This window comes from Haemorhous mexicanus, chromosome 1 (genome assembly GCF_027477595.1).
Source record: "Haemorhous mexicanus isolate bHaeMex1 chromosome 1, bHaeMex1.pri, whole genome shotgun sequence".
Taxonomy (NCBI): domain Eukaryota; kingdom Metazoa; phylum Chordata; class Aves; order Passeriformes; family Fringillidae; genus Haemorhous; species Haemorhous mexicanus.
This window is the reverse complement of record NC_082341.1, coordinates 130014010-130041617: the sequence shown is the minus strand read 5'-3', so window position 1 is coordinate 130041617 and position 27608 is coordinate 130014010. Positions and strand designations below refer to the sequence as shown.

Sequence of the window (27608 nt, the reverse complement as noted above, 5' to 3'; positions counted from 1 at the left end):
CCCTGCTCCGCCCCCCGCGCGGGGCGGGCCCGGCGGTGGCGCGGCGGAGCGGGGCGCGCGCGGCGGGAGCAGGTGAGCGGGGCCGCGTGCGGGCGGCAGGAGCGCCAGCACCGGGAGTTAGGGGAGCGGGCAGGGAGAGACGGAGGTAGTGGGCAGCCCGTGCGGGGAAGGCCGGGGGAGTGGAACCTCGTCGCTGCCCGTCCCGCGCCGGACGAGAACGGCCTCCGCGCAGCTGTCGCAGCTCCCGCGCACCTGTGGGGAGGCGGATGCGGGCGGTGGCACCGCGGGATCTGGTCCCGCTCGGGCGGGACGGTGGGTGCGGAACTCCCCGTTCCCCGGGGCGGGGCCTCGCCGCGCCTCCAGGTGTTTCTTCGGCCGGTTCCCGCAGCCGTGCGGAGGTACCCGGAGGGTTCCCGGGGCCTCGCCGGTGTCACGGGCTCGGGGCCGCCCTTGGAGTTACGTAAAGCGGCGGCGGCTCTCCCCGAGCGCGGCCCCTCGGCGGCGGGGCCGGGCCGGGCGCTGCCCCGGCGGTGCCGGCCGGTCTGGTTTGGTTCTGCACGGGTTCAGAACCGTCGGAAGCGGCGCTCCCTGACGCGCGTTTGGCGTGCGAGGTACCCGCAGCTGTTTCCAGTTCCGTAACAGACTCTTTGGGGCAGCAGTTACTCCTCTGTGTGTGAGGGGTGGAAAATAGCCACCCCCTCCCCCCAATTTTGAGTCCATAAGCAGATAAAAAATGTTGTTAGTTAACTTGGCTGAGGTCGGCACAAAACGATTATTTAAAAAATCATGAAACCTACGTTTGAAAGTTGTTTCTTTATATATTACACTTGTTCTCTAGCTGACTTTCCTCAGTAGCACTTAAACCCTAAACATCAGAGATCAGCTTATGTGCGTTATCCAAACAGAGATAGAATATATGTAACCAGATCACAAATAGTATTTCATAGCTAAAAGTCTTCTAAATCCAATTACAACTGTTAAGTATGGATTGTTTTGTTTCTAATCTATTATCCTGGAATCGTGTGGCTTACATCTTTCTCACTGAATATACAAGCCATTAATTTAAAAAGGTTTGGAACTGCGATAGCTGCAAGCTGCAGGCAAACCCTTTTAAAGTGGTTTTATTACAGCCTATTTGCCTCTCCCGCAGAAAGGGAGGTGGCTGCTGTAAACACCAGGATAAGTTGGTGTCATGCTCCTCTTGTAGCATGTGACGGCCGGGTTCCCGGGACTGTCCTATCCTGTTTCAGATCTTGCAGTTCAGCACTTGCAGCAAATGTTCTCTTCCTTCTCTTTTCGTTCTTAACTCACACCTGGGAATCAAACTAAACAAAATACAGGTCCTGAACAGGAAGCAAATTTCTTGCAGAAAGTCAAGTAAATAGCTAGACAAGAAAGTGCAGTGTCTGGGGTATCTCATAGGTATCATGAGCAGTTTGTTCTTAAAGCTGGTGTGTTGCAATGATTCTGCCGGTTCTGTGCAGCTGGGTGGGAGTAAACTGAGCACACAAACGCTCCTTGCTGCGCCGAGGTAAGTAGGGAGTGACGTCGTTTGTCTAAAAGGATTTTTTTTTCCAATGAAATTGTTTTCAGTTTCTTCTCTTGTGTGAATTGGCAGTAAACTATATTAGTAGATAAGGCTGGATTGCTAGGGTTGTGACCCTTGTTTGAGCATTGTATTTTTTTCTAATATTTAGTAGCCTTCATCAAGTGCAGATTGATTTGATTCTGAACCCTGTTGTCAATGTTTTACATACTAGGGAACTGTGATACTTCTACAGTTGAAGATGGATTTATGTATGTATTTAGGAATATATGTGTTTGTGAGTCTGGTCATATTTTTGTATATTTCTTCCAACTTTTTTTACAAAAAAATATTCAAGTTAAGTGAAGCCGTGTGCTATTTGCTCACTTGACCTGACATTTCTGTTACTCAGAGAATACTTTTCTGTTACTTTTTAAAGTTAGAGGAATCTGTGTGACACAGGTAGCATCAGCCCCTTTTATTTGTCTGTGGGCATGTTTACTGTGTCAGATTGAGTCAAGAATGGCCTTCAGAAGAAAACAGCGTCATCATCACCTTTATACTCATCGACTCGCAATTTGGGGTGGCCTTGCAGGGTACAAAAGAGACTAAACCAGAAAATGTACCCTGAGAGCAGTCTTAGTGTAGGACAGCTGCTAATAAGTATCCAGGCAGTGGTACCGAATTAGAGCTGGTCTGAAATGAAAGCTGCTGAAGCAGTGCAGGTGTTGGCCTCTCAACACCAAGGGCTTTGTCCTCAGGGTGGTCTGTGTTGAGCTCTCTTGCTTGCCAAATTGGTGCAGCTGCTCAGAAATTCGTGTGCAGTTAAGAGTAATGTGTAGTAAGTAAACAAGCTCAAGATAGTAAGTTCTTGACTGGCATTTCACTTTAAAGGAAGAAGTTCTTCTAGGAAAGACTGTTCACAATTATTGTAACTGGTGAAAATGTCATTGTGGGGTTTTAGGTTTGGTTTGCTTCTTTTCATGAAATGATGAACAGCACAAGGTTTGTTTGCAATTCTATGAACTCCTAGCTTAGCTTCAACAGATAGCCCCTGAGATGTGGGTTTATTTTCCACTCCAGGTTCACAGTCATGCAACAGAGGATAATCACTTTTTACATATTCATTGTTTGATTTTTTTTTTTTTTGCAGTCTAGATTCACTTAGGTTCTTCCTTTAACAGGAATTTAATCCGATACCTCCCAATAACATGGCTGGGTGGGACATTGTTTAAAGGCATGCTCTCAGTTCCTTGTGCTGGTAGTATGGAAGAGTCACTGAAGTGGCAAGTGAAAAAGTAGTTACCTTTTTTAGTGCTTCATTTAGATATTGTTCAGAGAATATTGCTAGAGAAAATTTATCAGACATTGCTTCACACCTTGCATTAAAGAAAAATCATTGCAGAGCTTATTGTTCGAGGCAGAAAATAGATTTTCTTACTGAGATGTGGGTGAAAAAAGGGATTTAGATCTGGTGTAGCTCCAGGAGAACATCATGTCTTGGAGACAGGTGTGACTTGCTTCTCTCACAGAGTGAGGCTGAAGCAGGTCAGATGTCTGACACGTGGCTTCACTCCCACGGCCAAGCACAGGACGGTGCTGCAACAGAAACTGCTGGATACTTCAAATCCCATCCCTGACCAGCTGAGTGAGTCAGCAGGGGTTTATGATACTGAGCTCAGCTCCCTCAGGTGCTGCTGAGTGTCCAGCCTCATTCCACAGTGAAGCAGAGATATTCCCAAGAGATGACTGCCAGTTTGAAATTGTTCTCCTGGTCAAGTTAACTGAGTTTTCTGACAGACAAATCTTTCAGATACATCTTTCTGATGTATCTGAAAGAATGACTAAGTTTGTTTTTTCCTTTACTCAAGGAATTTGTTGCAGAGAATTTTTCAGTCTTCCTCATGCTGGTTCATTTAAAATTTATGTCTTTATTCCTGTGCTCTAGGATTAATTTAGAGCAAGACAGGGAAAGCATCACTTCATACTTACAATTAGGAATCTCATTTGGTTTTACTGCAGTAGATGATTGATTGTCTGATGTGAATCAGGTTGGCAGTTTCCCATTTCACAGCTTCCTGCAGCCTCCTGGTTGATTAGTTTATTCCTGGGTAAATGGATCATGGCTAAAATCCTGTTAATCCAAAGAGGTCGCATTTAATTTGCATCTTGTAAGAGCTCTTCTTTGGGTACTTTATTAAAATGAGGAGATGGTGCTTTTTTGGTAGTTTGATACTGCTGTCTTAATTTTATTTTGCCTTTTTTCCAGAAATGTATACACATGCACACCAAAGACTCATTTGAAATGCTTTTGTTGAAGAAAAAATACTAAATTTTTTATTTCTTTTTTTTTCCTCCACACTTTTTTTTTCCATTTTAATCTTCTGAAATGGAAAACTACCTGCTGTAACAGCCCTCCTTTTGATGTGCATGCTTGTAAAACTTAATTGCTCCAATTCAGACTCCAGAAAATGTGCACATTTTACATTGTGACAAATGTCTGCAGCATTATATACAACAGAGTTGTTTGGAAAAAATATTTTGCGTTGAAAACAGATCCATTATACTTCAGTGAATGTGTAATATGTGAATATGTTTTCACCTAAGTTGTTTACTGTCATTTCTTTTGATTCATGTCATGTATATTGCTGCCTGTGTGTTTGGCTCGCATAGTCTGCAGTGGATGTCTTACAGAACCAATTCTAAGAAAACCTTCTGTACTGTTTAGATGAAACCGTCACTGAAACTACTTCTTCTTATATGCCAGAAAAATTGCTGACTCTTTGGGTAAAACCAACTAACATTTAATTCTTAAAGGACAAAAGGATTTTTCTCTTTTGTAATCTTGCTTTACCGCTTTGCCATTTTAACTTTAATAGCTGTGGAAGACAAAACTCTTGTAAAGCTGTCTGTCAAATGGTTGAGATATAACCTAAAAGCACCATTTTATATGAGCCAGATTCTTTGTGAAAATGTTTTACCATCAATACTGCGATGTACCATCTCAGACCTAATACAGATATTTTCCCAAAGCTCTGTTGCTTTGACTTAAAATAGACAGCAATATTTTCTGTCATTAATTGCAGGTACTGTTCCTGAAAACAAGAGCAAACATGGTTTATTCAGCGAATGAAGCTTAAATTCCTGGACCAAAAACTGAGGGCTTGTTTTCGTGAAGGATGGCAACACCATATGTTCCTGTTCCTATTCCTATTGGAAGTTCATCATCCAGCTTTACAAACAGAAACCAAAGAAGTTCTTCCTTCGGGAGCATTTCAACGAGTTCAAGCTCCTCAAAAGGACAGCTGGAGGACTCTGCAGTTGATAGTTTTAAAAAGATGAATGTGCCTGACCAGATTGGTTCCACGTCATCTGCGTGTAGCAGTCCCCTTGTTAGGACTAAATTTACAGGTCTGGATACATCCATAGAATACAGTACTCAGCCTGTAGAAGAAATTGAGCAGAATGAAGATTCCAGGACCTGGGAAGATCGACCATCCACACCCACTATTCTGGGCTATGAGGTGATGGAGGAAAGGGCAAAATTCACTGTAAGTTTTGGGCATAGTATAGTTGATCCTGTAATGACAAGATAGCAACTGAATGTGCTTTGCATTGTCTTTCAGGAATTAATCCTGCAGTTTAGGGATGTTACCAGTTTAGCTTCAAAGTACTTCCTGACAGGAAAATACTATTCTTGTTATACAGGTGGGAAAATGGGACTAGAAAGCAGTCTTTCCTGTCATTGTGTATGTAGAATAGGAGGAATTAATTCTGTTTCATGTATCAATTTCTGCTGGAAAAGTCAGGAATTCCTTGCAGCTACAATTCCTTGTGAAATTGAACTTGTGTAATTTCTGTGTGGTTAAATGTCTTAAGTAAAATGCAGTCTTCTATTTGACATGAATGATAAGAAACCTTGATGTTAACCCTTTGTAGTTATAAGTAACTGACAACATTTCTGCTAAAGTGCAATCATGTTGGTTTCACCTTCTTGCCCAGTTCAGTTTCTAGTAAGGGGAAATCTGTTCTGCAGACAGACTGGGGAGTTGCTTATGCCATATCTTGTACCAGAACAGCAGCCTAACTGGTTTGCATTGATTTTTCTCAAAGTGCACTGTAGCTGGCAGTTCATTTTTTTTTTGCATGCCATAAATATATCGATGTACTTCCACATTTGTTTTTGTGCATGTCGTTGAAATATTTCTTTGAGATAATACAGCAGTGCTTGTGGGACTGATGGCTGTTTGTTACTGATTATTAACTATATTACTTAAGATGAATGGTGTTAATCAGAAATAGGTAAGGAGAAGGAAATAGCATACCAGCATTTTTTTCCTTCTGTTTTCTTTTAGATTAGAGAAGTGCAGAATCTTTATAACAGTTAAAATACTAATGAAATCAAGATCTTTTTACAAAAAGTTAAGTAATGATGCTTTTTAATTATTTGAGAATCATACCCTGTCTTTTCATGAGATTTTCAGCTTCTAACATCTTTGTGCATGTTAGCATAAGAGAAGAGCAGAATTTTTTTTAATAGGTAGATTAGAAAAATTGTTTTAAATAATAACCTTCAAAACTACAACAGTTGATATTGTTACATATACAAGGATTAGTCTGCAAATACCACGGAATCATTTAGGTTGGGAAAGACCTCTAAGATGGAGTCCATCCTTTGATCATCACCTTGACAACCAGATGATGGCACAAAGTGCCACATCCACTCATTTCTTGAGCACCTGCGGGGACCGTGACTCCATCACTTCCCTGGGCAGCTCATTGCAATGTTTAACCACCTTTTCCAAGAAGGAACTCTTCCTGAAGTTCAACCTGAAGCTCCCCTGGTGCAGCTTGAAGCCATTTCCTCTTGTCCTGTCACTGGTTGTCTGGGAAAAGAGACTGACCCCCACCTGGCTACAGCCTCCTTTCAGGTGGTTGTAGGGAGCCTCCTTTTCTCCAGGATAAATGTACCCAGCTCCCTCAGACACTCCTCACATGACTTAGCCTCTAGACCTTTCACCAGCTTGTTGCCCTTCTTGTCTTTCTTGAAGACATTGCCAAGACGTAATCCAGTGTGCCTGTAAGGTGTTCTTCTGTATTAACAATGACAGCTTTGTCTCATTATTTTATGTGGAAGGCCAGGTCGCGGTACAAGTGAAACATTCTTCCATTGTAAAATGCTTGGATGCATTTTTGCTCTTCCTGATTTCACTTCTATTGCTGAGTTGGTTTCTGAGGCCACACAATTAACTGTTTCTTTTCAGTTGCATGTTCTGCATGCAGTTTGCTGTTGTGCATTAAAGCCAGCAAGTAATTAGTCCTAAGAATTTAAGTTGCTTTTGCAGTGCTAAATCAGTGACATTTAGAAGACAGTGGAAAACAGTGGAAAGCAAATTAAATCACTTGTAAAAGAGAGGAGACTCACTTGCTGAATTCTTTTTTTATTGTTGGTCGCATCTCTTAGTGTCGAAAAATAAGAATCTGATTAAGATGTATGATGTCCAGGCTTCAGGAGTTAAGTTAAATGTTAGTACATGTTAGAGAACACGGTTGCTGAAGCGTATGGGAGAGAAGACCTAGGCTGAAAAATATCTCCTTGTAAACATTTAGTCTTAAGTGAATTCAAAGTCCTGGAATGTTCAGTTAGCACTTTTTTTCTTTTTCTTTTTTTTTTAAGCCAAGTAGAAATGATAATGAGATGCTGAATCAGCCAGAGAAAGTTGCAACATACGGGTGTATTTTCATTGATGATTTTTTCTTTATAGAATAAAGCAGTTAATGATTGAGTATAATAAAATCAATTTGTTAAGTTAATTTGTGATTTTTACCCAAGATCTTGTATGAAGGAACTGAGAGGTTTTTTTGTAATATTCTAGCTCTTACTCATTAATTGCAAACCTTAAAAAAAAAGCCGAAAAACACCCAACCACTTTTTTTTTAACTTTGATAGGAAAACCATGCGTGTTTGTTTCAGGTTGCCCATAATTTTGAGGCCATTAATCACAAGTTGATTGCCTCCCTGTTACAGTTAAGTTCACTGTAATAGTTGAACTTTTTTTTTAAGTTATCTAATGTTCACTTGGAAATTATTCCTTTTTTTCTTGTGTACATGTTTAAACAATTCTTTTGCAGAACTTAGAGTAGAACACAAGAATAGAATACTGATTGGGAAATAAATTCACGTGCATATTCCAAAGTTTCTTGTTCTGTGTTTTACTGTGTACTAGCAAAGAGTCTTCACAATTTTACATTTATTAATTTTATTTATGATAATAAAAGTGCTTATGCTTTTAGTATGACAGTAAAGTAATAAAATATTTGGATAAGCATTTTGGATAAGGCGGAGAAATTATATTTTAATGCTGGTTTTGTAAGCATGTCCTACAGCTTGAATTTTAAAAGCTAATAGCTTTTTCCTCTGTCATGATCCATGACTTCCACAGATGATGTGTCTTGAAAGTGAAATTGTGTTTAAAACATAGATAAGAAAAGTACTTGCTGAAAAATTGCTTTTTATTTTCACCATAGTTATCAGTAGTTTCTGTAATTATCTGGAACTTAATATATTATGGAATACAAAATTGCTAGAAACAGTCTCAGACCTGTACAGAAGTTGGCTAGCACTGGGGTTATCCCATTGGGACTGCAGTAAGAAAAATACACTTGTCAGCTGAGACAACCTGCTGTGACAGCATGAAGTACTGGAGAAGATTTTAGTATGTAACAGATTAGAAAATGTTTTAAATAGAATTTGGTTAAATGAGGGATTGTTTATCATAATGATTCTAAAAATATATTTTTCTTTTTTGTGTTATATTTTTTACATACAGACTGGGAAAAATAACCCAGTACAATTGCAGAACTTGTCTTTCCCTACATTGGAGAGAGTAAGGTTATGACATTAGACACTGAAATGTTTTCTAGTTTAAGTTGTGTTGTTAGATTCATTGTGTTCAGGCATTGGAATATTAATCCTCTTGAAAAGTAACTGTAGTATTATCATAATCATCCTTATCATCATTGTTTTGTTTCTTTATCTGTTTGCTTTTAAATGGGAGTATGGTACTGCTGTGCTGTTGTCTTGCTGAATCTGATTCAAAGTATCCATTACTTCAGTTACACAGTGATGGTATCATCATTCTGGTGCAGTTTTCTAGTGAAATCATATTTGCCTGGAAAGACAAAACCTAATGTTCAAGACAAATGCAATGGAGGATGTAATTTTATTTTGCATCGTTTCTCCTTGTGAAACAAGTCAGATGAGACATTTTGAAACCATATCACACACAGTACCTGATGATTAACAGTCATCTTAACAACAGAGGCCTCCAGGATCAATGAGTAAAACTGTAATTTAGCAAAGGTTAAAGTAGATCACAGTAACAGACTTCCTTACTTTTTTGATAGCCAAGCCTTTTGTTCTGCTGGACAATACATTCACTCTTACAGACAGAAATAGTTATATGTATTTAGGAATTACAGGAACTCATTCCTTAAATTCTGAAATTAATTTAAACTCTTTGTACTGATATTGTTATTTATATTTCTTTTACTCTAATTAAGATTTCTTTTTTATTTATGGGTTTGTTTCATTAAGAAATAGAGGATCATTTCAGCCTTCCAGACAATGCAGTGTGAAGTTTTGCACATTTTTCTGATATTTCTGTCTTTCTACACAGGTATACAAAATACTGGTGAAAAGAAGTCCAGAGGAAAGCTGGGTGGTTTTCAGACGGTACACAGATTTCTCCAGGCTTAATGACAAGGTGGGAATTATTACCTGATAAATTCTCAGCTATCTTACTTCACTTCCTTCATGTCTTATATTTTTGTTACATCTTCTATTTTTTTCTGATTTTAATGGATATAAAACACATACTAGATTAATGCCTGTAAAAATATGATTCCTCATTTTTTCAAAGATACATTAAACAGCTGATGTAAAGAAGATGTAACAGCTTCATCTGAAGCTGTTAATGTGCTTCAAACTTTATACTTACTCCTATTTATCCCCTGCATGGAACTAGAGGCTTGTATTCTCTTGCAGGAATGATCCAGTAGTTATTTAGTTCATTTCTGTGTAACAGGCACTGGTTTTGTTCATCATAAAACTGAAGTTTCATGAACATAAATATGTTTTTTATATGCTGGTCAGTCTTCAGTTGTTTTCAGTGTCTTCAAAGTTAATACTGAAATACTATATCAGATATTTAAAGATGGAGGAAACAGCAGATGAATAGGAATTCTGGGTCAACAACATAATACTTTTAGAATACTTGAAAGGAAAAAATGTTTGTCTGAAAAGTACAGGTTTTTATGATTGGTAAATAGTGTTCAGCTATCAAAAGTAGAGAAACAATTGCACTTTTCATTGCCAGTTTAACATGCTTTCTGCTAAAATGTTTATTCATGTTTCAACATGAACCTTATTTCTTTACCCATTGTGAGGTTTTTTTTTGTACAGGTTATTACTTTGGATTTGTGTGCCTAATCAACTAAGAACTAAATTCAGCTGAAATTTTGAAAATTGACTTGAACTTAAAAATTTCTGTGGTCTTGGTTTGTCCTATTTGAATATCTCCTAGGCTACCCTTGAAACACCAGCGGTGTCTAAAACTAAATTGCTAAATGTGAATTAGTTCAGAGATTTCTTTCTGAAAAAATTCCTGTCTTAAATGTAGTCTATCTTACATTAAGGAATGTCTTGATATTGGCAAAAGCCTGACTTCTTTTGATACAATGATCTTGGTATTTCAACTCAGATTTTGGAAGTCAAGTCCTAAAGCAATTTGCATTTTGAACAGCTATGTCAGGTATAGGTCAAGAATTGGCTTACTTCCATTGATTTAATGTGGTTGTCAGTGGTTTGAAAAATCAAAATGCTGAAATATCTGTCATAATAAATATTTAAATTTTACACATGGAGCCCTTAGTCTTTGCCATCAAATGTTTGGCAAAAATATTTGGCTTTTACCATTATTTCTAGGTATTAGTATTTTTGCTTAAAGGAAAAACCTCTAGTTGTTTAAAATTTGTGTCGCTGTCTGAAGCTTTTTCACCCTTCAGTATGCATCTAAACCATTTAGTCTTTGGTCTGTAAGACATTATACTTTTTATAATACAGAAGTGTTGGCCCTAGGAGTTTAAACATACCACAATTCAGGAAATATTCAAGAATTACAAATTAGTAACATAATAATAGCTTGAAAATACATAACGAAGAACCAAGAAGTTCACAAATTCTCTCCAAGACTGTGACTCATGTGACATGTAATGTGTCACATGGTGATGTAGGAAGGAGTAGGAAGGGTGCTAGATCCAAGCAAGCAATCATGGCCAGAATAAGTTGTCTGACCCATGGGCTTTCCTGCTGTGTCTGAGGAGTGCTCAAGAAAGAATGCCCCAGGACTGTGCTGTTAAAAATTAGTCTACTGACAGCAGTGGGGTCTTACCTTCTTCATCCACGAAAGGAGTAACCTGCGGGTAGGTGTATTCTGTCCTTAGAATTAAATTCCATGTTCCATGTGACCAGACAAGTAAAAGTACCATTAAGCAGAAATCTGTGTGGTTGAACCATTTCCCAGCAATGGTGATCCGCAGTCTTCTGTACAACTAACAGGAACTCATTTTGTTACGTTCTCTGGGTTCTGTCCTATTCAGATACATTCTTATATATATGGTATTAATGATAACTTAACTTGGTAAGAGATGAAGGAATTTTGGAGAACCAAATATCAACTTAAAGATATAAAGAAGGGTCTAATATCAAGATGAAATTCAGTGACAGGAAAACATACTTAAATAATTAAATTCCGAAATAAAGAGCAAGGCTTTGACAATAAATCATTCTGTAAATAAGGAACCGGGATTTATCATGAGCTATTTGAATAAACAATATTTGTGATATTTAAAAAGCATCTCATGCTGTGAAACAATAGTTACATAACCAAAGGTGATCCGTTGATGTGGTTCTTCCTTCAAAGTGTGTAGAGAGATTCTATTTGAAGTGCAGTATCTGTTCTAAATTTTCTAAAACTTAATCTGGTGAAAGAGCTGTCCATTAGAATTTTCTATCACTGCAACATTCATATTAATATAATCAGTGTATGCAGAACATCTATGACAGAAGCTGCCTAGATCCTGTATTCAGAAAAAATGATGAAACAATTCTTGTGGCAGCTGAGATATCAAATTTTATAAAACCTATTTGCTTTTTCATGTTGGTTGTAAATCCTCTCCCGGATTTTTCTTCGTCAAGCATAACTTTGAAAAATTGTTTTTTATGAAAGTGTTAAAGTTTTTTTTATTATCAGGCATATTAGAAGAATAATTAGCACTCTTGGAAAGGTTCATTGTTGAATAGTTTTATGCTTTCATTCACTTGTATATTTTATTTCTGAATTCAAAGAAAAAAATCTGGGTATTTCTGATGTCAACTATCCATTGCTATTTAAGTAACTCAGAAATGCAGTTTTGCGTGTTACAAGGGGTTGAGCCATACTTGCATATTGAAATTTTATTATTTTGTATGTATAAAGAGCTACTCTTTACAAGAAATACCTCATGTGTGTGTTGAAATTGTAATTTATTCTTCTAGCCCCCCAAGAAAGAGAAGTTGCAGACTGTAATGGGGTTTTATTCTATATATATATGTATATGTAATAGTTATTATCCCTGAGTACTTTAGAAGAGATACCACTGAAATTATTATTCATTTGATACTTTTTGTTTTCAGTTTTCTTAAGTTTACAGACTCAAAGGCTTTAAATAGCAGACTCAGACATTAAATAACAAAGCAAAGGTTTTCATTCCTATTTTTATGTGTTAAATTTGAGGAAAAATACAAAGCTCTCTCTTGCATAAGACAGCAAGTGACAGAACTTTGTCTTCAATTTAACTTGTAATTTGGATTTTCCTTATTGTTGAGACTTATCTTGTGCTTGAACTTTAACAGAAGTCAGAAATGTCTTAAAAATCTGAGTAATGTCAGTGCCTGTGCAAAATTAGTATTTTTCTCAGATTTTTAATTTTTCTGTCTTTAATTTCAATTTCAGCTAAAAGATATGTTTCCAGGCTTTCGGTTGGCCCTTCCGCCAAAGCGCTGGTTCAAGGATAATTACAATCCTGACTTCTTGGAAGATCGACAGCTGGGGTTGCAGGCATTCCTCCAGAACCTAGTAGCTCACAAAGATATTGCTAACTGGTAGGTGATGAACCTTTGCTTGTTCATTTATGGCTTTTTTTCTGTCCGTACTCCTCTTCTAAAACTCTTAGACTCCAGCAGTGTACCTTTGGGCAGTGTGATGAGGGATTTCAGTAACATTCATGCTGTGCATTTTGTCATTATGTGAATTATTCAGTGTCCTTTTAATTTAGTCCCATCTTAGCATAAAAAAAGTGGAACTGCAGTGTTTTGTACAGGGATAACTAAAAACTGTAATATTTAAAATATTAGAATAATCCCATGTTTATTCCTAAAACATTAATTTTCTGTGTTTAATGCAGAATTGATAATATTGTTTATTTAAACTAGGTGTGTTAGGCTTTCATAATGGAGAGTATCTACACTATTAGGCAATTAGTTCTTAAAATGTGTATTAAACTACAGTTTTTCTTATTAACATGATGTGAAAGGAATTTGCAGATTCCTGTGCATAATTAAATGTAAACCACAAATCAAGAAAGTCTTAATAGTTTAAAAAACATAATGTGTTTAAGCCAGCAAAGGGCAAAGATTTCTTTCAACAGTATCTTTTTTTTGTACAAAGTGGGAGATTCTTCCAAAGCAAGAAAATTAATAGAATGTAATTCTCACAAATGAAATGTACAATAATTTTATTACAAACCAGAAGAGAATTTAAGTAAGCAACTTGCTAGAGGCAAAGCAGTTAGTTTTAAAACCTTTGCCAGCATCAGAATTAAAAAAGGTTTTAAGGCTGCTGTACTAGAGATTCTTTGAGGAATGAGTGTGAGAACCTGTCATCATCTGAAACTTCATTCAAAACAAGGAGTAAAAAATGTTCTAAAGCAAACCTAATTCCCTCGAGACTTTTAAAGGAACAAAATTTTAAAATTGCTAGGCTATGGTGTGGGACTGTGAGACCATATAGTGCTCATAGCTACTTTGCTTTTTAGTAGAAGGGGTGTTACTACATTTGACATGTTTTTATAAGGCAATCAACTGCTGAGTCTGGAAAATACGGATCTGTACATCAGTCTGACTTTGGTACTGCTTGTAGTAAAAAAAAAAAAAAAAAACAACGAAGTGGTTAGCAGGTAAATAAAAATAGTGTAATGTCGTCTGTAGAGACAAACGAGTAGTTATGACAGGGCTCGTATAAAATAGTTAAAAGACAAGGGGGAAAGGATTGATGGTAATTTAGGAGTGGTACCGGTGGAATGTTAGATCACAGTTGTTGACACTGATGTTCAGGACATCTTGAAATTATCTGGAGAATGGAATGAACAATGAGATCACAAACTATTGTAGAAGGATCCTGAGGTACTGAGTGACTTATATCCATTTTTGTGTCTTGAAGTAGAAAGTGACAGTAAGTACACGCATACAGATTTATGAACTCTGCTGGTTTTGCAACTTGGAAAATAACTATTGGTAATGATACCACTAGTTTTCTGAATCAGTTCAGTACTCAGCAATAGTCAAAAAGTTTCATTGAAATCATTAGAGGAACTTAAAAGGGGAAAAGAAATTATTGCTCTGGAAATCTGAACTATACTTCCACATAGTTCAGTGCTAAAACAGAGCATTCTGTCTCAAAGGAGGTGTCTGCTAGACGTACAGAGAAAGCAAGCAAGAACATATGAAGCTGCAGAAAAACTTCCCTGCAAGAAGATTTCTCTTTAGTCTGTTGTGTTAGGTGAGCAAACAGGGTGTATGAAATCATCAAAGGGGAGAGGGAAGGTGAGTAAGGAATGTTAATATTTTGATGATTCATAGTCATCCTGGAGCATGTCATGCTGAGTGGCAAAGCTTTGTTGTGAGATGTCAGAGACAAAGCTTAAATGGTTTTAAAAAGAAATGGGGCTCAACTTACGAGTTTCTGTGTAAGTAGCTATTAAATATGATTATATGGGTGAGGTATGCAGCTGAGAAGTTTAAAAATTTCCTAATAATTAAATTAAATAATAATAGGTGTGCTAAAAAGAATCAATCTCCTCCCTAAATGTAACTTTTGTTATGCTGCTGGAGACACACTAGTGAATGGAATGGACTTGCTTAAATAGATCTGAAGTCTTTATGCTTCATATTGTTGCAGCTAGTTCAGCATTTCAGCTGGCTTATTTGTATCTCAGTGATGGACCATATTGGACAAAATAGTGTTTGTCATAGTTTAAGGCAAAAAATTCCAAACTCAAACTTTTAGACTCTGTTGGTTATCACGTACAAAAAGGAATTAAAATGTTTGTGGAATCAGTTTGACTTTTGGCTAATGAAGACATGGTTAACTGAAATGTGGTTTCTAGAACTCTTGTCTGTGTAGGGCTCTGCATGAAGACATAATTTTTAAATAAATTTTATAACCTATTGATATGGTTCTAATGTTTGGATCTGTGGAAGGTCTGAATTCCTTAAGAAGTGGTTAGAACAAGGGACAGATTTTACCATCTAATATATTTACCCACCTACCAGAGAATAAATTTACTATTAATGGGAATTAATACTTGTACCTCACATGAGCAGTGGTGAACATTTCACCCTGTTTTCTCCTTTAAAACTCACCATTTACTTCTCCAGTTTTGCAATTAAGTCAAACTGCTTGAGTCAGACCTAAACCAAAAAAGCCTTTTTTCTTTGTAGAGAAGTCTGTTTTATTTCTCTTTATGTACTGTATTGACAGTGGGAAATTTGCCCTTCAGGGATAGGAGACCTCATTTGGGATACCTATTTTTAATAAAACTAGATTCACAAAGTATTTTAAAGATAAAATGGAGGATAATATATGCAGGTGGCTAAATTTTTTGGTATTGTTTTATAGACTTCTCTTGTTTTATGTTGTATTGAAGATTGTGTGAAAGATCAAATTGAAATCCACCCACAGAGTTAAATCGTGGTCAGGAAAATTTCATACAACTGGTAAAGAGGGTGAAAGAAGTTTAACCTGCTAAACAGAATCAAGCATATATAGATGACAGAGCTGTCCTGTCTCCACCCTGTATAAGAAGCCTGGAAGGGAGGAACTTGGTCAGCTTGGAGTCAGGGATCCCATGTGCTGCACTGGCCCTTGCTGCCCTCCCTGGTGCTGGCACTGCTCCTCCCTGGAGAGGGATCCCAGCCAGAACGTGTGTACAGCAAGCTCTGTCACAGGACAAGAGATCCCTGTGGTACTTTAAAGGCACAATCTTCCATTCATGAAGTGAAAGGAAGAGGTGTAACACATGGACAGGAGAGCAGGGTCAGAGCAGACTCTCAGAGCAAAGCTAGGATGTGAATAAATGTTCATGCCATGAGGTGCCTATTTTAGGTAAAGAAACAACAAAGTAAATGTTCAGTGTATTTTAGATCAATGTTCTTAAGGGTATTTTTTAAACTAAAAGTGATGGTATAATGAATGAGTAGTGTTTGGAGAAATTTCTCCTTATTTTGCTTGCCACACCTAAAGCTGGTTGATTAGGATGGTAGCTGGATGAAAGTTTCCTTCCTTGTGTTTGTGCTTTGTGAAAACCTCAAATGCAGAGAATGAGTGGAAAACAGAAAATTACTGCCTTTTGCCCTCACTTTTTCCATGAGGCCCAGGTGGGAAGAAGAGACAGGAAATTAAGTTTAGTTTCCCAGTTTTCATTTTTGTGCACTCATTGTAGGAGATGATTTAAAGATTTATACTAGTGAAAGCAAGCACAGCATTGCTCCTAAGTTACTACTCGCTAATTAATCATGAATAGTGTTCTGGTTTGAGATTCTTTGAAGAATGAATTCAACCGAGCCAGGAAAGTCTTAAAAAGGTGGCTGAAGGGAATATGTTTGGAGATGTTCAGGAGTTCTGTGAAAAGTGATCTAAATTTGGAAGACAAAATGAGACAGATGCTTAAAATACTCTGTAGTAAACCACAGGATTACACCTACTTCTTTCTTCTGGCCTTTGCAAAACAACACACAGAGGGGGGATGGCAATTGTTACACAAGTCCAAATGGAATGCATTAGTTTGAAATGTGTATTTAGAGATGGCTATGTAGTAGATCCATGCATTGTCTTCTATTATTTTATAACTTATTATTTATATAAAAATACACACTGTGTATATATATATATAAATTATATAATGTGTATGTGTCAATGGATTATGTTCTCAGCAAAATGGAGACAGGTGAACATGTTTCAGTGCTCATGGTTAAATCCCCTGATACTTCCTGAAGCGATCTGCATATGGATTTTAACAGCACACTTTTCATCCATTACATAATACTAATTTTATAATACTTATTTTTCTCCAGGAGAATTTTTCAAACCTCTTCAATACCAAAGTGATAAACTTGTCAATTGTCATGTAGCAACAAATTCAATGAAAATTTTTTAAAAATCATGAAAAACCATGTCTTAAAACTGCTTATTCATCCTCATAAGTTACATTCTAAATACTGTCCCTGGTCAACACATACAAGTGAGACTTAATAGTTTGTTAACTATTGATTGTTAATTGTTGTGAATACTTAGGAGTATAGTTGAGGATGTAAATTTTGTGTCACTTAAACAAATACCTCCATTTTGTGATCATTTTTAAGTGTTTTTGTTGGGGTTGTACTTCAGTAATTCACTCTCTTTTATTTGCTAAAGCCTTGCAGTGAGAGAATTTCTTTGTCTGGATGATCCTCCGGGTCCTTTTGACAGTCTAGAAGAGAGCAGGGTAAGTGCTAAGTAGTAGGACAGAAACATAATGCAAAAGGCAGGTGTTGTTAGAATATTGTAAAATCTGTGTAATGATGCAGAATGAAACACTTCTGCTTCTGTTCTTTCACAAAATGATGTGTTTCTAGAATGGGCAAAGTCTCATAAGTGGTGCACACAGATCATCTTTGACTGCTCTACTTCATCCCTGTCCCAAAATATATATCTTCTTTTTTTGCCTTTTCTGACCCATGGATGAAGTTTGTTTTTTAAAGCAGTTACTTATATAAGGCACCTACTGAATATAAGGAGAGATTTTATAAGTTTATATTCAGCACATTGTTACAGTGCTTAGAGCTCAGGTCTTGCAGGGAAATGTTTCTTGCTATAAAATCACAGAATCATAGAATCATGGAATAGTTTGGGTTGGAAGGAACCTTAAAGATCACCTACTTCTAACACCCCTGTCATGGGAAGGGATGCCTTCTCTTGTAATGAATGCAGTTAAATGATTAATTCTCACAACCAAAAATAGTGTTCTTGCAGAAAACTAAGCAGTGTCAAGTAGTGTTGTAAACCAGCAGCCTTTCAACATTCATATGAGCACACTGAACAAATAATTACTGTGTGTTTCAGTCTGTTTTCGTAGAAATAAATTTTACTGACATGCAGAGCAGTATCAAGGTTGTCTAGAGCAGATGATCTTAGTTTTCTTACTTTATAGAATAACTGCTTTCATATTGTACATATATTGTTAGTCTTGCAGAAATTATGAATGTTAAATGATGCTCATTCAATTAAATTTATATTTGCCAGTTGGTTTTGCATGTAAGTAGGATTGCATTGTTTCTTTTTACATTACTATGTGCATGTGAAAGATTTGGTATGTTTTTTGTCAAAAGTTCATATTTGATTTCAATACAATCCCTTTTCATCACTGATATTTAAGCTGATGATTTGTTTTATTACCATAATTATTTGATCAGATAATTTTAAAAATGTAAGTGCCCTCTTCATTGAAATTTCAGTCATGCATGCTGTGGTTATTCTGCTGTTATTCTTCCACTGGAATTTAATCAAACCATTAAAAAAGCTGTGCTGCTGTAGTTTTAGCTATTACCCATTTCTGTGAAATTCTTGAGATAGCTGTCATAAAATTCTCCAAGAGATACCACACCTTATTTACAGAGTGACTGAGGTTGGAAGGGGCTTCTTGAGATCATCTATTCCAGTCCTCCAGGTCCATGTCCAGTCAGGTTTTTAATGTTCTGCAGAGGAGACTTCACAGCCTTTCTGTCCAGCCTACTCCAGTAGCTCACCCCCAGCACAGCAAAGAGGTGCAGCCTCTCAGGTCTTGTGGACCTTATACAGGAAAAGCACTGAGTTTCATGTACTTATTCCTGGAGTTCATTTTTAGAGATATCTCAAAGATTACTTCTATTTTGCCTTTTTATTACCATCCAAAGCATTGCAGAAAAAAAACTTGTTTTCCTGATAATAGAAAATATGGATATCTTCTATTTGGTTTATGTCTATTCTGTTATCCCAAGGACTTGCCAAAACACATTTATCTTTTCCGGGGAGAGATACAGGTACCTGCTCCATTAGAAGATGAGTAGGCCAAGAAATTATCTTTTTGTTTTGTTTTTGTTTTTGTTTTTTGTTATATCCTTGGTAGTTGTTTCCACAGATCTTTTCCCAGCCATCTCTGTTTCGTGATCTGAAGAAGGAAGCAAAGCTGTCTCCTGGTTGTCCTTTCAGAAATTCAGGAAAAATTAGTCCAACCTGGGTATTAAAACTGTCCCAGACTCCAGGTGTCCAGCTCTCTAAAGAACAAGACAGCTCATTACACACTGTTCCCTTTCTCTGCTTTGGTTCACTTTTCTGCCATTGCAGCATCCTTCAGAATATATTGATGTTTCCTTACCCAGGTTCAAACAGTGCCTGTGTTTGCTTGGGAAGCTCATACCCAGATTGCAGATAGAGATGAATTTTTCCCAAAGGCTTTATTCTGTTCTCAGAACAATGAAACAGTTTTCAACACTTTTGCAATATTTTTATCTGTTTTATGTGTAGGAAAATTTCCATGTGCATACATCTAAAGGTTGAAATAATAAAATTAATTATATTCTTAAGGAAATAATGTCCAATTTTCAGTTAGGGTATCAGCAACATTGAATATTCTTACCAAGAGCAGAAAAATTTACTTAATTGGCTTGGCTGAAATGGGATGACTGCTTAACCACAGTGATAGCTAAGGCAATCACTATAAATGCTGTGTCAAGAGTAAGTTGCATGATACGGGCTCTTGGCTCTAGTAGACATGAATAAAGCTATTGCTTAATTCATGACTGGTCTTCAGGTGCCTGTCAACAAAGATAGATTTGCAATCTGAGTCAATAAAATATACTAAAATTCCATGGAAAAAACAGGGTTATTGAATTGAAAACTCCTCATTTGTTTGTATTGTATATTTACAGGAAAACTTAACATTTTAGAGATCATGAGTCTGCTTCAGTTAAAGCAAAGGACAGTATATTCTTGATGTTTGTTGCCTGTTTTAAAACTTCAGGACAAACAGTATCTTAATAGAATTGTTCTTTACCAGACTTGTATAAAATGTTTATATTCAGCAGAGACTGAGTTGGTGGTTAGTTGCAGGTAATATCAAGCCAAGAAAGCCTCCCATGTGGGGCTCTTATTTATAGAGCACATCTAAATTATTAAATCAGAATTGCACATTACTATTGGAAGAGTTGTGCTTTCCAGTAATAGATGAGGAGGCTCTGTGCCAGCTCTTCTGTCACTTCCTGCATTCCAAGGATGTTGCATTGGACACGGGCTCTGCATGTTGGGTTTTGTGATTGCTCACTGACAGATCCATCAGGGTGTGTGATACAGGCGTGCCATGCTCAGCAGAGGAGCCCCGCATATTTGTCATGGCTGAGTAGTTAGTGTTCACAGCATCCTATTACTCTTTTCCAAAATTTTTTTTACTGATCTTCTGATTGTCATGATTTCATATTTGTAGCAGGTGTTTGGTACAGAACTGTACAGCTTTGTCTTTATCCTGGGTAAGGAAAGAATAAGTACTTAATCCAAATATTCCTCACGTCATGGGAATATATAGATACTTTGAAACTGACTTCCAAGTCATGTGGAAACAAAACTTATGATGAGAAAAGGAAGCAGGGAGTTCAATTTATGTTCCATATAGGCAAAAAGGTTCAAAATCAGGACCTACTCTTCTGAGGTCTATCTTGTTGTGAGACAAACAATATTGATGGTGGTCACACGACTGACACCAAAAATGGAGGCAAGCATCAGCACTTTATTACCCTTCAGTAAAACTCATACCTTTTCTCTGTGAATTCCCACAGACAGCAACACTTAACTCCTTCCTCTCTCCATAGCCAGCCAACCCACTCTTTTATAACACACATCTCTATTGGACACAGCTGCACCTATTAAGGGCAAGCCTTCTTCCACTCTTTGGTAATTAGTACAGCTGCAACTCATCAGGGAGAGGTTTCCCACAGCACCATCCCCATTCTCTTACAATCCATTCTCCCACATGATATGATTAAAGTATTTGCATTGCAGTTTAGCATAATAAATTCATCATTCAAAGCAAAGCAGTATTATTAAGATAAGAATTTTTTTTATTTGCGTAGCTTTTTAAGGTAATCAATCTGAAGACAAGCAGCTATAATACTGTTACAGGTTGATATTTCTAAGAGAAAAGTCAATAAAGGCAGTCCACTGAAGTTAAATTGAAGATGTACTTCAATTTGTCTTTTAGGCTTTCTGTGAAACTCTGGAGGAAACAAATTATCGCCTACAAAAAGAACTGCTTGAAAAACAAAGGGAGGTTGAATCACTGAAGAAATTACTCACTGAAAAGCAACTTCACATCGATGCTGTTGAAAGAAGAATTAGGTATGTAGAAATTTTAAGGGTTTTAGAAGGTTATCTCCATGAAAGCATTTTCTCTGTCTACTCACAAGCACCAGCTTTAGCTGTATCTTGGAAACCATTTTCCTACATAACCACATAGAAAGCAATATTTTCAGTAAGCTTTTTCTCATATGCTGGTTAAAAGCTATTTAGTGCAAATGTCTGAGAAGCTTGTCCTATCTTTTCCCTCTAAAGTAACTGTGATTATTTCTTAATCCTTTAAGTCCTGTAAAGATAGAGCAAGATTTTGTTCTGCTTTTGAAATGTTGGAAATGTGAAATGCCCTGCTGGAGATGAGTGGGAAAATTGCTTTGAGTTATAAAATTCTGTCTGTACTCAAAGCTTTGACAGAGCATAGTGATCAAGGAGTTATATATCTGTAATAATTTATTTTGTTCTGAATTGCTTGGAATGAGATAGTGCAGGTACCATTTAAATAGCATGGGAGGTTGTCCACTTAAAACCAAGGGAAAACAATACCTGTCTGCTAAATTCTGTAGCAGGAGCTGAGGAATTGATGTTGTGCTATCCAGTGTCCCATTAGAGCTGCTGAGTCAGTATTGCAGCATTTCCTTAGAAAAAGAGTGAATTCCTATGGTCCCATTAGAACTTCATAGAATCATAGAATTATTTAGGAACCTTAAAGATCATCCAGTTTCTGCTAGACCAGGTAGTTCAAGGCTCCACCCAACCTAGCCTTGAAGACTTTCAGGGACAGAGCAGTCACTTCTCTGGGCAACCTTTTCCAGTGCCTCCCACCCTCACAGTAAAGAATCTCTTCCTAATATAAGATCAGATGAAAAAACATTCCCTCTGCATGTGTGTCAGACCAGAGGCAGTGAAGGAATTTATTAAAAAAAAATAATTAAAATAACTTTTATTTTAATACTGAATGGGTTGCTGAGTCCAGCATAACCAGGTTGACTAATAAATCACACCTTAAAATGTTTTAGTGAACTACCTTTGGAAAAGACTTTAAATGCAATTATTGTGGCTGACTGAAAATTCTGATCAGAATACCATATTCAGTTTGTTGCTTACTCCTGAAGACAATTACATTTGGAAGATCCTTCCCCTGTTTGATAAGAAAGTTATGACATACCTTAAATAGTGAAATAGTCAGGAAAAGTTAAGTAACTTGCATTTGGCTGAAACATGATAAGAAATTCTGTGTGACAGAAAATAAAAAGGTGTGAATAGCAAAAAGGGACTTGATATTTTAGTGTTTTCCCTGAAGATAGATTACATTTTTTTAAATACTCAAACACACTGCTAGTTTCCCAGACATATAAAATTATTGAAAGTCAGCTACATAGTGTCTGAAATCTTGATGAAAATAACTTCTGTGGCATCTGGCTGTAAAAATAAACAAGATCACAAGTTTTTTCAGTAAAGAACTTCAGCTTTTCTGATAGTAATTGAACCCAAAAGAAATGTGTCTGTCTTTGGCCTTGCTGAAGTAGAATTTTTATTTGATGGCCCAGAAAGAATTTAGCATCTTATGCCTACACACTCTAAAGGCCAGGTACCTACAATGGATGTGAGGCAGAAGGGGACAGGTGGACAAGTCCTGAGACCTGCAGGATTATTATTATTATTATATTATTGCTGGATTTGGCTCAAACATAGGCTGGTAGTCGTGTTACAGAATGCTGTTAAGGCTTTACATAAAATGCATACATTAAAATAAAATAATAACAACAGTAGTTAGAGCAATTTTAAAAGGGAAAGAAATACAGTAGTATCACTTTAAACACAAAGTGGATCACAAGCTTTTGTTTCTAATTCAATGTTAAATTGATGTATGTTTTCCACATAGAGAAATGGTTTGGAAAAAGGATTTCTTTGGTTAATCTACGACCATATTCCCATTTGTAGCTAAGCTAGCTGGACCATTATCTTGTGTTGCCATTAAGAAGAAAATTGTCTTTATCACTAATGGAAAAATGTATTGCTTTGAAACTTAGTGTGTGGTTTTGTAAAGTTACAGTGAGAAACTTGAGAACTGTTGAAGAAATCTTCTTGTCATCCTCCTGTCTTCCTTTTGACTATATTTTGGTTATAATTCTTCTGCTGTTTAGGCAACATGTGTGTGGCTTAGTCTTAATGTAATTTTTTACCTTAAGTCATACGCATTTCTCTGGGACTTGAATTTTGTGAAGTTACTAAATTGTCATGCAACCAGAGAATGATGAAATGGCCTGGGTTGGAAGGGACCTGAAAGATCATCTAATATCCAACCCCCTGCCATGAACAAGGACACCTTCCACTAGACCAGGTTGCTCAGAGCTCCATCCAGCCTGGCCTTGAGCACTTCAAGGGATGGGGCATCCACAACTTCTCTGGGCAACCCATTCCAGTGCCTCAGCACCATCACAATAAAGATTCTTTTCCCTAATATCCAATCTAAACCTACCTTCTTTCAGTTTGGAGCCATTCTCCTTTGGGGAACAGTCCTGTCACTACAGGCTCTTTTAAAAAGTCTGTCTGCATCTTTCTTTGAGGTTCCCCTCAGGTACTGGAAGGCTGCAATTAGGTCACCCCCAAAGCCTTCTCTTTTCCAGGCTGAACAATCCAAATTCTCTGAGCCTTTCCTCACAGGAAAGGTGCTCCATCCCTCTAATCATCTTGGTGGCTCAGAAATTTAGAGGACTGAATTTAGTTTAGGAATAAGTAGCTGGAGCAAATAAACTGTTTAAATAGCTATCCAGTGCAAGCCCTGCCATCTCTGCAGTAGTCAAAAAAATGGGGCATGCAGAAGTGAGATTGAAAGGTTACTTCCAATCTTTTTGCAAGAAACTGCCAGGGTTAAAATGAAACAAACAGTTCTTCAGTGACAAATGTTTGCTGTATGGATTAGTGGTACTCTGTTCTTATCTGTTGTAGGGATTTATCTTTAGGAAAAATGACTCGTCAAATGTCAGGAGAAGAAAGTGAGTGCAGTGGTGAGGTGGAGTCTTCTGCAGTAGAAGCAGACCAGGGTACCCTGGGTGAGGACAGCTGGTAAATACTATTATTTTACTTGTATTTTAGTTGCTCTGAAAGTATGTGTTTTGAAATGTTTAGTCTTGTATTAATTCTACACAGCTGAGAAATTCAGCATTTTACTGCACCTCTCTGCTGCATAAAGGCCGTCAGGATAGATAATTTTAGATCTGGAATAAGCAATAAGTTAAAAAAGCTTTGTCAATGTTTTGTGGATTGTCTGCCTAAAATGGCTGTAGAAAATCATACCAGTTTGCATTTATTGATCTGTCTTTGCAGCTCAGACAAAGAGAACCATGAGCCATGCTGGAGTGGCTCTTTGGCTGGAAATTCTGTCCCAGAAATTGAAGTTGCTGAAGTAGCCTATACCACGGATGAAGAATAGCTGAGCAGCAGCAGCTGTTACCTGGGAAAGGTTCATGTTAAGGGTGTATCTGTGGGTGGGATCATAGAGGAGCTGTGAAGAATTCACAGCAAAGAGCAAGAATGCACATATCGAATGTTTACATAAATCCTTACAAATTATTAATGTAAGAAATATATCCAGTGCTGCTTTGATTTCAGTTTTTATCTAGCCTTTATATATTTAATATATTGAAGTCTAATAAGGGCTAATATCAGCTAAAGTTTAGATAGTGTATATACACAATTTGGCTGACTTTCCTAGCAGAATGAAAAAAGTTTCACATTAAATCACAGAACACATCTCATTCATATGTCATATATTACCACTGTTGTGGCACATTTGATGTGTTCATCTGTTTGGTATTTGTGTTTTCTTATAGCCATAAAATAATGCTTGCTGAAGTAAAAATGGACTCATTTGTGTATAGGAATGGAGAATGTGCTGGTTTTAAATTCAAAAGTTGAAGAAAGTTTCTCTGGAAGTTTTATGCAATGCAATAGGAAAACTTCCAGTACCAAGAGCAAAATAATTACACAATGGGATCATACTTGGACATTGTAAAGTGGTCATTTTTGCTGAAAGAACTGATCTGAGACCCCCAAAACACTGTGTATTTTCATCCCAAGATAGCATGCTGTAGTACTTTTTGTTCAGTAATGCTGCTTTGAAAATCTGGGATACCTTTATTATATACACGTAACACGTAGCAACAAAATCTGTAAATTTGCCTTTTACTCAGAACACTACCTCTTACCACCTTGCTAATGCATTCATGTTTGTTTAAAAATATTCCAGATTATATGGAGGCTGTTGAAAGACTTGTAAAGAAGCCATATTTTTTTCCTGCGCAGTTCATAACTAGATTGAATCTAGTCGCAGTGTGTTTTTGTTTCAATATATTGTACACATGGGGATGTTGGTACCTATGTTGTATAGCCTATTTTTCAAAATGTATTAAGACAGGAGATGCACTTTATAATTAAGACTCCATTGTGCCAAGTTCAGTTGGCTAATTGGTTGAGAAATGGGAGTCGCAGGGAGAGGATTATGTAGTGCCTTTTTGTATTTTACTTGTTCATTACCGCAGAATTTTGTTACAGTGCTCTGGGTCAGTTCTGTGGAATCTTTGATACAGCATTTTTCTGTTCTTCACTTATTTACTGAAAGTGCCTTGTTTTATTATGCTTTTCCAATCGAAAGAATATTGTTTTGTTTTAATTTTTTTTTCCCTGTACCACCCACATTGTTGTTTAATGTTGTCAATATGCAATGTCTTTGTGCTGGAGTTTTCAAAGGGAGCTTTGTACTTCAGGCTATGCATACAATGACCTTTATGCAGAACTGTATAAACCTTCCTGGTGAAATAAAACTATGGACAAAACACCTGTCTTTTTTTTTTTTTTGCATTGTAGAAAAAAACAAACATTTTATGCCTTATTAAGTAGAAGGATAAAATACTGCTTGAATGAGATATTTCTTACCTCACAGATTTCCTGCACTTACTCAGCCTTGGTCTGAATCCTATTTTTACCAAAAACTGTCTGCATGAAAATGAATGAGAATGCTGTGACACCAGAAACCTTACTGTACTTCTGTTGAAGGTAAAAGTAAAAAAGGAACTGATTTTTTTTTTAATACCCTACATCAATCCTCATAGATGTTGAGTGAACTCAATAAAGTTTTGGCACATTATTGAAAATACATTAAATCTTGTGTCAGATGTCACTTATATATTTGGAAAGATCAAACTTTGTCTATTAAAATATTGTTAGGTTTACAATTATAAAGATTATAAAAATATTGAAAAGGTGTTTGGATCATACATGCCTGGGATTTCTAAAGTACAGCAGGTAAATCTGAAAATCTAGACATTAAAGAAAGCATTAATACAATTTACAGTTTAGTCATGAGAGGGCAAAGGAATGAAAACTTCAAGATTTAAAAGATACTTTGCTAACCCAAGGTATTTAGTATCCTATGAATAGGCATTTTGGTTTAAGGGGACCTTGTTGTAACTAAACTGAGCTGGAAAAAGTGAATTTGTTCAACAGCAGTGTGATGTCACTTCAGCTCTGTTACTGGTTAATGAATGGTTATCCTTCCTAAAGGACACGCAGAATTTGAGGTGGACAGCCCATTGTGGCCTTGAACATCTTGATCAAGGTTTATTCCAAGTCAATCCCATAGTGAATTTTTTTCTGCTGCATTACTTGCATCCATTCTGGCACTATTTTCCATGTGTTTCCTTCTTTTTTCACTCACTGCTGCAATTTCAGTACAGAAGAAGCCAAGTTTCCAGTATTTCATTTGAAAGAATTGACAGTGGAGTTCTGTGCCCTGCTGAAAGTGCAGAGAAGTATTCAAATTGGAATTGTAGCAGAGTGAGCTAGTTACAAGAATAACAACAGTAACAGGTTGTTCTTTTTTGTTGTAGGTGATTGCCTTAATAGCTCATCCACTGATGTACAACAGGGTTTTCCCCTTAGTTTCAGATTTTAATACATAGTGCATAGTTTAATCTTACTGGGGCCTTGTTTTTCTTTAATACTGCATCTTTTAATCCTGCAGGATTTTTCATCCTCCAAAGCACATGCAGTCTGCCCACACCACTTCTCTGCTTTTGATTGGTATACTGCTAAATCAATTAAAATGCTGACTTGTGTTGAATCAAGAATGAGTCCTTATAAACTCCCACTCCATACCTTTCCCACTGACAACCATTAGTTGGGTGTAGAATATACAACACAAGAGTTTGCAGTCTTACAGTTGAAGTGAAAAAGGACCAGGAAAGCTCCTGGTCTAGATGGTATGTCTGCCCCAGCTGAGTTTTACTCTCTGCAGCGCATTAGAACACTAAGCAATTTGATTTTTTTTTTCTCTTCAGTTTCTATTC

At 37.0% G+C, this 27608-nt stretch overlaps 1 protein-coding gene across 3 annotated transcripts; it reads left to right on the top strand.

Moving 5' to 3' along the window:
* On the top strand, positions 1–26096 carry SNX16 (sorting nexin 16). 3 transcript variants are annotated; one of them, XM_059862994.1, is made up of 8 exons: positions 1–72; positions 4612–5076; positions 9205–9291; positions 12580–12728; positions 17317–17386; positions 21170–21306; positions 24211–24327; positions 24589–26096. In XM_059862994.1, exons 2-8 carry the CDS (start codon positions 4705–4707, stop codon positions 24692–24694), a joined length of 1038 nt encoding a protein of 345 aa, XP_059718977.1. In that variant the 5' UTR covers positions 1–72; positions 4612–4704; the 3' UTR covers positions 24695–26096. The 3 variants fall into 3 exon arrangements, with proteins under 3 accessions (XP_059718977.1, XP_059718987.1, XP_059718968.1); XM_059862985.1 differs by lacking the exon at positions 1–72 and adding an exon at positions 1239–1531; XM_059863004.1 differs by lacking the exons at positions 1–72; positions 24211–24327 and adding an exon at positions 1221–1531.
* The last annotated feature ends 1512 nt before the right edge of the window (positions 26097–27608 follow it).